The 12776-nt window shown below is 42.1% G+C and overlaps 1 protein-coding gene across 1 annotated transcript; it reads right to left on the bottom strand.

Annotated features, from left to right (window-relative positions):
* Window positions 1-8073: 8073 nt before the first annotated feature.
* On the bottom strand, window positions 8074-12474 carry LOC104516068 (ethanolamine kinase 1-like; the record flags this gene model as incomplete). The annotated part of the gene is made up of 3 exons (XM_010160271.1): window positions 8074-8607; window positions 9707-9780; window positions 12292-12474. Coding segments are annotated over 3 exons (330 nt in total), but the record flags the coding sequence as incomplete, so codon positions are not given.
* Between the last annotated feature and the right edge of the window lie 302 nt (window positions 12475-12776).

Here is a 12776-nt window from a genome sequence, read left to right as displayed (position 1 = left end):
CTGTGGTCATTAAGGGTAAATGTGCTATTCTGCACTCACTCGGGGAACTCCGAGGAACGCGTGTACTTTTGTAGCTGACATTTAAATATGTGTCAGAGTCCACTACGCATCCCAGTTTATGTTTGTAGTTTGCTCCAGGAAAATAACCAACCTACTCAGCACTATGTTTTCTGGGGTGGCTTCAGAAAACCCGTCATTACTTCCCATGACAACTTCTAGCTCCGTGAGGGCTTGCTCTGCATTTTTGGGCCAAGTTGTGAATGAAGGACTTTTACCTGGAGAAGAAAAGGAAGGTTCCATGTTACAACAGAGAAGTGCATCAGCTCAGACCTCCTTTCGGCTGCCACTGTGACAGTGAACAGAGACAAGCCACGATTTTTCCCTGTGGAAAGTTTTGAGGATTTGGGACACCGGAGAAACACCATTTCTTGGCTCTAAGCAACAATTCAGCAGGGACGCGTAACCCCAGATGCTCAGACTGTGGCTGGGTGTTTTCTATTAAACTGATAAACAATTCTCCAACTCACCCATTCTGTAGCAGAATGCCCGAAGGAAACAGGCCGTGAGTTCAGGTCAACGAGAGGCAGCGCTGCTTGGAGCGTTGGATAATCTCGGGCTGCGTAAGCTGTCGGGCTGCGTTGCCCTGTGGTCATTAACACTTCCAGAAAGCAGAAGCTGGAAGGCCTTGCAGTTTAAGGAATTGTTATACGGAAAAACCTATTTGCGCAGAGGCATGAGGCTCCGCTCTCCTACAGCGCTGTTCCAATGCTTTTTCATGGCCCAAAGTTTACCCTACTTCTGCACCAAAGAACTTTTTAACGTTTTCCTTTCTTCCCTTGCTCTGTCTGTCCTTTACAACAGACACACACTCAGATGAAGCCTTGATCAAGGCCACTGTGAACACGACCAACATTACATATTCAGCGTGTGCAGGAAAACATCCACATTCCCCCACACGGATGGCAGGTTCATAACGGAGCACAGCCTTTGGCCCAAGGAACGTTTTCCTCAATAAATCCACTCCGGGCAACCGCACGGGGTAACTCAAACCCCAGTGAGATCTGGACCTCGGTGAAACCATTCTCTTCAGGGCGCACAGTCACGTCGGAGGAAGGTGTTGACGTACACCAAAACAGCCCAGCTGACACCCCCAAACAAGCATCCAACACTCCACCACTCGCGCTGGCTGCAGAGCCTTCCTTCGGCATCACGGACCAGCCTGGGAAGCGGATCCCCCCCTAGCTCACGCAGCCCGTGCTGTAAGTTACACTTCAGAGCAGCCCAAACTTTGCCCGTTTTCCCTCAGTTCCTCAATGGTAGCAGTTCCTGCCAACAGCCATGCTCCAGCTAATCCCTGCCCCCCAGGTGTGACGCTTCAGTGGTCGATGACCATTTTCACATACAAAACTGTTAAAAGACTTCGCTTTGTGCAAGCCAAACACTGGCTCAAAGTACCTATTTTTAGCCGGGTTGTAAATCCCAGGAAGAGGCAAGCGTTGGAACACAAGTCAAAAGCCTTTAAGAGCCCTTCAGCATTCCGTATCAAGTGCTTTCCAACCTGGGGAAAGCAAAATCATCACACTATATGCTACCAGTGCAGTTAGAAACGAACTTTATTGTTGCAGTCTGAAGTTATTTACACAATAGAAATCTCTTGGAAAGGTACATTACTTCGTTCCATCAGTGGTAGAAGGCCTTGCAATAGCTTCCGTAACATTTAGTTCAAAAAGAAATACAATTCACTCCAATGGAGAAATGACGCAGCTCAACTCCACGACATACAAGAGGGGACTTCTGGGGGGATGACAGTGCTGGGAGACGGTGAAGATTTGTAAACTGAGCTTGGTTTATTCACAGAACATAAACAGACTCATGTTTAAAAACTCTGAAAAATATGCAGTGACAAAAAAAAGTGACACAAAACAGAATATACCCCTAATATGCCACGGCCCCGTTTCTGTGGGTATTTAAAAGGGTTTAGACAACTGGATTAAGAGGCTCAAGACAGAACCAATGAAACCAACTTTAAATCGTATTTAAGAAAGTTTGGATACATTCTCAGTGCCGAGACTACTCAAAGCACTTGCGTACAAAGCGGCGTTATTAACTACCACGGACTGCATCCCAGACACGACATGGTAAAAGGAACATCCCTAGCAAAAAGGAAATAATCATTCACACATTGACGACTTGACACCTACCGGTTTTTGATAACGCTGAAGAATTACTACTACCAAAAGCTTAGAAACGTTAAGACTTTTTTTCCAGCTCACGCTGCATTTTATGGCATTGTACACAACATCTTTACTGTTTCTCTGCCACGGTCTCCGTTATCTCGTGCTATACACGGATCTCTATGTGGGGGAAAAAAAACAGACCAATAGAAAAAACACGGCTGCAACACCACAAGAATAGGCTGGTGCGGTCCCAGGAGCTATTTCTGCATTTCTTTTCAAAGCCTGTTTGGTTTCTAGCAACTTGTTTGCTTTCTGCGTGCTCACGCAGCTTTTCTCACCAAGTTTTCTCTGCGTTCTCTACGAACATCCAATCCAAGACATCGGGGGAGTCTGTGCATTAAGTTCCACACCACAGGGAACCTGAGGCAGCAGCTCAAAGATTTTAGATGGCTGGAGAAACAGCTCATGTGAAATGCTGAACCAGGGCCATTCCAGTTTTCCGCGTTTCGCAGCAATGCCACCTTTTTTAGAGAATCCGGAGCACACCACCACCTCTGCTATCAGATACGCAGAAAAGCCCAGCACACACTTAGGCACTGCAAATTAATGAACCACATAGGGGTTTTTTAATAACCTTTCGGAACATTTCTTCCCTCTCCCCCCAAGAGGACTGGTTTCCCAATCACAGGAACTTACCTCTACGGAAGAGACCAATTGGAAAAATCACTTAAAAAAATCCCAAACCATGCTTTTTCCAGTGTTTTACCACATCACTTGGATGGAACACCTCCACTTGCAACTATCCCTGCAAGCGTTTCACCCCTTTTCCTTTGCACCCCAGAGGTCTATAGTATGTTCTTCCGACACGTCCCGTATGGATTCATGTGGTTTCTCACTGCCGAGAGCCCCTTTCTCAACAGTCAGCTGACAGAACGCCCACCCAGCGCAAGACCAAAGGCCGTGGGGCTTTTCCCGTTTCCACAGCTAGTGAAAACCATCAGCTTGCAGCCCCAAAAAGGGGGAAAAGCATCAGCTGCAAGACTGCTCAACATCAGCCTTGCAGTGCCTCAAGGTTTGATCAAGTGTTTCCTCTTCTACCGCTCCAATTACAACCCGCCTGGTGTGGAAGAGATGATGGGAGACCATAGCTAATTCCAGGGGGAGGTGAGTGAGCGGCTGTGTGGTGTTTAGTTGCTGGCTGGGGTTAATCCATGACACCAGCTCAAATGCACAGGTAAAACGTGGTCAACCTCCTCTGCAAGCTGCAGGAAGGACCACCCTAAGCAAGGGATTATATTCCACTGGGTTGCAGAACGAAGTTTTGTTTAATCAGAAAGTTACACAAATTTGGTTTAAGATTTTTTTCGGCAGGAGTCAGAAAATATTCTGAAAGCTTTCATTAGCTACCAAAGGCTTTTAAAAAAAAAAAAACCAACAAACTGAACATTTTGAGACAAACTTCACCCTTTACCTTGCTCTTGTCCTTAAGCCATGCAAGTCAATAAGCATACCCAGTAATACCCTGTTGCCTCAAAAGCTTCAGCTTGAGTTCCCATGTGAACCATTTCCTTTTACTCACATTTGCTGAGCCCATCCCTCCTCTTGAGTAACACTTCCTTGCTCAACTCACTTCCCAGGACCCTAGCAACTTCAAGCGTCATCACTGATAAGCCTGCATCCCCTCCACCCGGCACAGGTAAAGCTGACAGGACACACAGACCGCACCGGGATCAATTCACGGGGTGGAGGAGGAGATTTGCACACCAGTATTTTCCAGCAGCTATTAAAGACAGCCTTGACAAGGATAAATTAAGAGCTCGAAGAACACTATGGAGTTCCGAACAGACAGCGAAAGGCAACAGTAACGAAATATTGTCAGGCATTTGTGGGAAACTATGCTTCTTCGTGTCTATGCTAACACGATCAAAGGCCTCTTCAGAAAGGGACGTCTTACACCAAAAAATTCTGACAAGAAGCAACGCACCAAAAAGAAAAAAACAGAACACTATTTTCATCAAAAAGGATATAGCAACGATCACTTATGGAAAGGAAGCTTTTATATTTGTTTCTCCCCTAAGAGAAGTAGGGCTGTGGGCACGGGGAAGATGGGGAGGGAATGGCACACGGGGAAAATAACCTCATAAGTTTCAAATAGTCTACAAAGGGGCAACCAATAGTTTAGCGTTGAGGAAAATGACTGGCAGAAATATTTTGGCGATTTGGGCATTTATTATAAGCATTTACAAGTTAACAACTAATCCTATTATAAGGCTATGTCCACCAAAAACATTTTAAGTCGGGGGACTTCTAACACAACTAAGTCAACCGCCGCCGCCGCGGGAGCGCACACTTACAGAGTACTTCAACATGCTTACGTTCGCAAGTCACCAGCATTCAAGAGCGTGTAGGAAATTTTTGGGGGGTTAAGTAAAGCATTTTAACAGCTTTCCCTATACCACAGGTACTACACGTACCTCTGACACAGTTTGGCCTAGCGTTAGAATAGACTTTCTCTTCCTCTGAGTACTGTGTAAATTCCTTTATTCCCAGAATCATTCTCAAGAGCAAGATGTCCAAAAAGCTAACGGGGAAAAAAAAAAGATGCTGGATGCCCAAGGCTATAAATGGATACCTTAACATAACAGTATTTTGCTGTTACAGGTCAATTTAACAAAAGAAGTCCGCACACAGAGTTAGATTTCTTCTTTACATCAAAATTTCTACAAAATAGGAGAGAATACAATGCAATACACAAGTCCATAAATGCAAGATACAGTACAATTCACACTAATTTACAAATGGTTATTTACACTGTTGTATGTACATAGACAGTCAGACCTGGTTAATGCGAATTTGTCTGTTTAAAATGCAAATCAAGATGTGTAAGTGTTACAAATGGTTATTTACACTGTTGTATGTACATAGACAGTCAGACCTGGTTAATGCGAATTTGGTAAGTCTGTTTAAAATGCAAATCAAGACGTGTAAGTGAAGGAATTTAAAACTATGCGACAAGAGACTGGGTATCATTCAGAAATCCTTAATGCTTAGGTGACCTAAGAAATTAGGCAGGGATTAGCCAGATCTGACTGCAGAAATGAGAAGAAAAAAATTCACACTATTCTGCTTTACAAAAGCAACCAGGCCACTATGGTCTATTGACTTGATGCTATTTATGCAAGAATGCCCCGACCAACAATCCTCTTCATATTTACAATATAGGTTTAACTACAGCAAGAATTATTGATTTTGGCATTCATGCCCTTAGCTTAACAAAGGCAACAGAATATCTTCTTGGCAAGTCACAGTCAGAACTACTACAGGATGTTTCTAGAGCTCAGTCGTTTGGCGTCCTCCGTCAAATACCTAAACGTTGCTACTAAAGAGACTGAGATAAATGAACTGAAACAAGCAGGTGTTCTAGTTCGGTGCCCTAGTACCCAACTTACATTCAGAACGTCCTGTATTCACAGTTTCGAGCTACCTCATAATCTGCAATGCGGTTGCAAACTACTGCTTCCAACTTAGCCCATCTGTAGATATTCTTTCGCAAGGGAGAATATCCAAGTGCTACTGGCTCAAACAGATGTGGAACAAGGCTCAAGGTAACTGGCATTTCATTTTGGAAAGTGTTCTACAGTATTTCCTCAGAACTGATCAGGAACTGTTTTAATCCGCACTTGTCTAGAAGGAAAGCCGATGCAAAGCAGCGTTTAAGTGTGTCAAATGAATTTGAACATGCAAAATGAAAGCCTCGACCAGTACTGCAAAGTCAACCACCGTAACCTGCGATAATCCTTGTGCTTCTTCAAAGTGGCTCAGGAAAAGCTTGCAGTATTCACTATCTGCCTCAAAGTGCTTTTACGGGATTTGCAGTGGAACTTCACAAGAATGAGATTGAGCTGCACTCATGAAGAGCTTTGGTTCTGCAGAAGCAAGCTTCCACTCCTACAGTTATTGCTACTCGAGCTATACAAACAAAAATACTACTAAAAAAAAAGTTTACACTAACTCCAAACTTAAACAGAACTGATGCTTGAAAAGGGAATGTGTTTTGCCAACTGTTGGGAAAGTCAGGATCTGTCAAGCGATGGGTTTCCCAAGACCAAGTGAACTTCACAGCCTTTCTCAAATACTTCACAAATACAAAGCAACACTGCCAGAAATAAAGCCACCACTCGAAGAAAACAACAATAAGAGTTTAAAAAAACCCCAAAATCTTACTCCCAAGCAGATCTTGCTGAACTGAAAGGGACTACCAAGACAGCAGGATATTATTCAACATACATCATAATGTCAACAGGGAGAAAGTACAGAAAATTAAAGTCCTCAGTGCTTTCATGAGCTCTAGCAACATCCTTGATAACTGCTACAAAGGAAATGCAAATGTCTACTTCAGCTATTTCTTTCTCTTTAACTACCAAGAAAATTTGTCCACTATAGTAGCCTCCAGCTAACCGATGCTAACGAAAACGGTTACCTCATTTCAAGTTACAAAAAAACCTGCAGTTCTCCCATTTGCATCAGGATTTTTAAGGTTTTGACTGAAGGAAATAAAAACCAGAAACATTCAGAGATGAATATAAACCAGACAAGAGAAAAACAAAACAAAAATCCCAAACCTTGCTTTTGTAAAACAACAGAACGCCATTCAAAATGGTCTTCCAAGGTGAAAATTTTTCATTCACATCAGTTTTCTTTGTCCTGACTCAATCCAAGCTTCCGTACAGCACATACGTATATATGTGTGTGTGTACATACACACACGCAGCGGTGTGCCATAAAGCAATTCTGAATAAATATCTCTGCTGGAGTCTGTACAACAGACTCCCCACAATATTTACTCTTCAGGTAAGTTTGTGTTTGCATGTGTATATGCACACACAGAGACTTTGTACACGTGGGCACTTATGTGACCAAAGTGCAAAGCTTTTCAGAGTATAATTGGAGTTGGGTACCTGCCCACCCAACTCCACGCTGCATTGTTGGGTTTTATCTTTCTGTTGTGGGTTTCTTCCCCTCCCAGCCCCCACCCACCCCCCCTTTCAGATTTAAAGCCTCTTTTCCAAGAAAACTTCTACATTGTTTTAAGTAAACATTTCCTTTTCAATTCACATTTTGTGATCCAGACCATTCTTGGTATAATAGCTTTAAGAAATAAGAAAACACGTGTGATGGTCAAAGCCCCATTGTTCAAGTCACGTATTTTTCCGTATCATCCTTCAGACTGGAGACTTTGAAAAGTAATTTGCTGCCACAGGAAAAAAACATTTAAAAAACAGACACAGACATACCAGAATCTGCAACTACAGGACCAAGCATTTAAGACTATAATCCAAGGTTAGAAGATGACAAAGCAGTAAGAAAGATGTCAACGACACGTGAACTGTAAGCCTAAGTGTCTTGCTCCCCAGTGCAACAGGATCTCTGACCTCCAGTTCAATAGTCCATTCTGCTAGATACTGCTGAAGCACATCAAATACAGACACCAGAACGTGTTGAAATCTAGGATGAAGTTTCCAGAATGAACACAGATTTGGAATAGTGGTCTCTTGCTTTAAAAAGTACACTTAATAAACAAGCAGCTTTCCCACAGAAGTTAGAGATGGAATATTGCCCCTCTAACACTATGATGGTACATGTATCCTCAGAACCCGATGGCCGCAGAACTTCCTCATTTCTACAGCTTAACACGTGAAGAAGGAAAAAAATCAAAATGTTATTTACCATTTCAGCAAGCTGGTTGGTTCTTACACAAAAGAATAGTACCATCATATGGAAAGCTACCCTTTTCTCCTTTAAAAGAGAGGGGAAAAAAATAAAGGATCATCCTAACCTTTTTCCCTAGTTACAACACACTGGTGATCTCACGAGTCTATTACCACTCATTTTGCTTGTACACATCTAAAAGGTTAATATTCTCCGACCAGGTTTTCTTTAAAATAAGTTAATGCAACTTCAATAAAATAAGTTGTTAAACGAATCCTTTGGAACAACTTCACTGTCTGCACCCAACCTTTACAAAAACTGATGAAAGCAGCAATGGAATCATGTTAAACTTATAATAAATAATTCACATACAACATATGTTAAATTACAAAGAAGGATTAAATTGCCCATTTCTACAACTTCTTCTAGGTTTAGCAAGTTTCTAATCCGTTTTATATCAACAGCAGTACATATGCTCTTCATATTAAATTTAACATTGAGGGACTGTTTATAGAGGCATTATTTATAAAGCAAGAACCACCAAGTGAGCATTACAGAACTTCAACAAATGTTTAGCTTTTTTCCAGTATCTGTTCTCAGAAAAGATTCAGGGGTTGTCTGTCCACTTGGTAAGTTCCTTCCTCTTCATTACTCAGGAAGAGTTAATGTCATGACCTCCAGCTTCATTTTGAAATACTGGTTAAACCGAACAATTGCATACCTATTGAAAGGGAGAGAGAGACTGGGAGTGAAGAGCAGATAACTCTGTACAGGAAAACAGCCATGCTAGCTAGGACTAGCCACAAGCCCACCGACCCCATCACCCTGCTTCCAACACCAACCCTTAGCAGCTGCCAGAGGAAGAAATTAAGAACAGAGCAGCCGTATTACAGTACTTCCTCACCACCACTCCCAGCTTGCTACAGTTTGCAAACCAGATGCTGTTCTGGGATCATCAAAGGTGGTGCTTTTGTGTTTAATAGACTGTCCAACAACTGCAGTTCCAGAGAAATCTGATCAGGATCACTGCAAAAAGACTTTATTCAAAATTGACAAGTTTGGGGTTCTAGAGCCTGTGCTTGAACTGGGTTTTTGTGCCACCTAGCGGCTACCAACACGTACTTCTACCTGAGACTTGTTAGTCACAAGAGGAACTTCACATTTGTCTCATTCACAGTGACACAACTAAGACCAGTAAACTGTCTTCATCAGTGCAAAAAATTCTCAAGCGTGATCTCTTACCAAGCAAAATGATTAGTTTTATCACCTCACCCAGTCCCCAGCAGAGAGATGGATTCCTCTCCTTGCTGTCATTTAAAAAAAAATGCCAAAAGGCATCTACCTGAAACAGACCACCGTCAGACAGCGTCTCAGGAATCACACTTAACAGACACTAGCATTACGACGACTCTCTAAAGCTCTTTTGTACAAGAGCCTCATTTCCTGACACTTGCATCTGAGAGGGGGCACACCCCACCAACCAACCTGGCTTTCATGCCTTTGTGTCTCCAACAGAAAAACCAATCCATGCCCGACAGCGGTTACACCTCTACTTACGTTCCTTGCCCTGTTATACCACGTGGTTTAGCCCCGAGGCACATACTAATTTAGAGAATTTTCAGCAACAAAAAGTACAGACAGACAGCTTTTACTGTCTTTTCTTTTTCCTCTCTTAAAAATTAAAAAGGTATAGTATAATCACACAGATCAGGTCTGTTGCTCAGACCTCAGGTACTGATAGCTGGGGTGTTGAACCAGATGCCCCACAGGTCGCTTCCAGCCTCAAGTATTCCATGAGCATATACAGCACACACACTTACCCTAGAAAATCAAAGTCGATGGTGGAATATTTGGCTTGAATTAGAGCCCACAGTCCCCAAAAGAAGTGGGAAGCCTGAAAGAAAACAGCTCTTAGTGAGAGATGAACATGATATAAAATTCAACATGTGAATATATTCTCACATTGAGACAAGAGAGCTCTCCAAACCCAATCTTTTTGCGAAGTTATTTGATACCTTTTTACCAAAGAGGTTGGTAAACAAGTATTAGAGAATTAATTATAAGCAATTAGAGGAGTAAATCCACTGGCCTGACTCTGTGTTTTTACTAAGCAAATAGATGAACTATTTTATAAACACAGTATTGCTTAAGTAGGCTGTTGTACCCCCTGTTAAAAAAAATGCACAGAAGTACAACTGTGTCATTTCTACTGCTGCTAATTAAATACATATTATTCTACAGGTATTCAACTAGTGAAAACATGAAATTCTTTTTGAATCTTTGATTACAACCCTTAGGCCATTATAACAACAACTCACTTTCACTGCTGACTTGGACAAAGAGCTATGGTCTGTAGCTACGTGAGAGAACCTCTGACTCATCAGCATTTACACAAATTTCCCCTCTGTTCCACACCTACTTCCATTAGGAGTCCAGATAAGTAGTCTGGAGGCCTATGTTCTGTTTCAGATGGAAACTATGGATTACATTAATGATTGTTAGTATACTTCAAATGAACAAATGCATGTAATGGCCATGGGTTTGATAGTCTCCCTGTGGAAGACACTCGTGGAACCACTCAGGTTACAAGTGATACGCCGCAGACTTCTCTTCCGTAAATAACTGCTTACAGGAATTACCCAAGTTGCTTCCTGAAGCTTCCACCTAACACTTCACCACAAGTGCAGAAGACACGCACGCACACACGCCTGAAACCACCTTAAAATGGCAACTACTGTATATACGTGTGAACCTTTCTTGTACCTCTAGCTTAGGTAACTTCGCCTGATAGTGAGCAGTTTGGCACTTTAGAGCAGAATCCCTTAACTTCAGTTTGTATTTTCTCTGAACGACGCCTCCCGCGTTAACAGACAGAGGAGTTTGGCAGTATTTGTGCATCACGTGTGGTCTGTAGGCAGGTCTTGAGCCGTTCTCCAAACAGAACTATATCCTCTCAAACATTAGTATGACCGCAGTTTCAAACTGACAAAACAATGCCATGTATTTTAAAACAGACAACCAGCTACTTAACTGTAGAACTAACTTTTCTAAATGAAGGGGACAGCCAAGTTTAACAGTAACAGCTAATAGAGATTTTAATGAAGAACAGCAAACAAGCTGGTATGTTTAATGGCTTGTTTAATAATCACCTTCCTAGGACACAAACTGTATTTCCTCGTTGCAACCATTAGCTTTGGCCAGAAAACTGAAGATATTACTGTTACAGAGGTGTGAGTGGATTAGTCAAGAAAGAGGACTGAAACAAGGCCAAACTGGCTTCTTCGCCTTAGTCCTCCTGTGAGTAGTTTGGCATGCTGTTCTTCAGGAGAAAGTAAAATAAAGTTACATAGCAGTTGGGCAAAAAGCACTTCTGCTGTAACCCTTCCTGTCACATCCTCTAGGCAAAATCAAGGTCAGGGCTGGCTGGAAAACATAACAGAAGTAGTGTGAAACTGTAAAATACCTTCAGAAATCACACAGAGATAAAGCTTGGATAAAAGCCATCTTCAAACTGCTTTTAATAGATAATGGGGACATTCAAAGACTCAGTGCCACACCTATTAGACTTCTTGAGCCTACCTCTGAATTGCAATTGATGTAGGTTTTTTGCCCTGAAGGGCAAGGTACCAAAGCCAGATCAAAACTGAACACGCTCCATCCTTTCAAAGGGAAAGAACAAGGGAGTGAAGCTTCTATATCCAAAGTCTATGAAAAACAGAGGGACAGACAGCTTACAGCGCAAAGGAGCAGGGAGCTGACTCACGCAGCCAGCCCCTACACTCCACAGAAAGGCAGAACTCCTGGGAACCAAGGGAAAATGCACGTGCACTTTGCTACAGTTTAAACTGCTAAGATGACCAAAACCAGACCTGAAAGCAACTCCCTGCTTGCCAAGGCACTGCAGGCCAAGGAGAGTTACGGTTGAAATGAAAGACTCTAGAGTGACCTACCTACTTATCAGGGAAGGGAATTTAAAAAGTCAAAGTGTCCTGGTTTCACTCTAACAAAGTGTTTATTTTTAAAAGGCTTTTGAAGTCAGATGATTTGTAAGTCTTTATGAAGCACTACCTTGCTCTTGTGCCTTCTTACCATTACAAAAAGCTCAACGCTGAGGCTCCATAAGCTCTAGCCAACTCATGAACTTGCCATACCAGTAAAACAGAACTACTGGCCAAAAGCTCATCTCCTCGTTTTCTGAATGCTCACGGCCCCTTTCACTTCGAATATTCTACAGAAGAGGTTTTATGACCTAACAATATTGCAGAAAATTTCCATAGAACACAATGAGGAAGTTATTTTACATGCCACAGCACTCAGAGTAAGAAACTAGCAGTTGCATTTGTCCCTAGAGTAGCAAGCTTCTCCATAGCATTTAATACATTCTCATCAAGTGTTCGTTATTTACCAGTGCAAACTGATTGACTTGGACATATAGAACTTCAACTTCTTTTTCACTGACTTCTGTGCCAAATCCTTTATATTCTTTGTAGGCCTCAAGGTAAGATCTCAACCATTGTTCCTGTAATTTCCTGTTAGGATAAAGACTGTAGTCTACCTCATTTACTCCTAAAAAAAGAAAATAACATACCTATTAGAACATTGTGTCTAAAAGACCATTAAAATCACATCACTGGATTAATTCCCCCTCCCTGCCCCCAGCACACATGCACAAATTGACATTGACGGTGTTTGGACTTTGGCATGGCTTTCAGTTATGTGTTGGCAAGAGTTTCTCACACACAAATCTGAGCGTTCAACACAGCAGAAAGACTTAATGCTGAAGATGTTTTCAGCTACATACTCCTGAGATTCTGCAAGTTCAGCTTTGAGAGAAGCCTCAAGTATTTGTATTATAACATACTAAATATCACACGTTTCGTAGGAAAAACC

Source organism: Eurypyga helias, unplaced genomic scaffold (genome assembly GCF_000690775.1).
Source record: "Eurypyga helias isolate BGI_N326 unplaced genomic scaffold, ASM69077v1 scaffold17301, whole genome shotgun sequence".
Taxonomy (NCBI): Eukaryota; Metazoa; Chordata; class Aves; order Eurypygiformes; family Eurypygidae; genus Eurypyga; species Eurypyga helias.
Note: the sequence above shows the minus strand (reverse complement) of the source record. Positions and strands in the feature narration are given on the sequence as shown.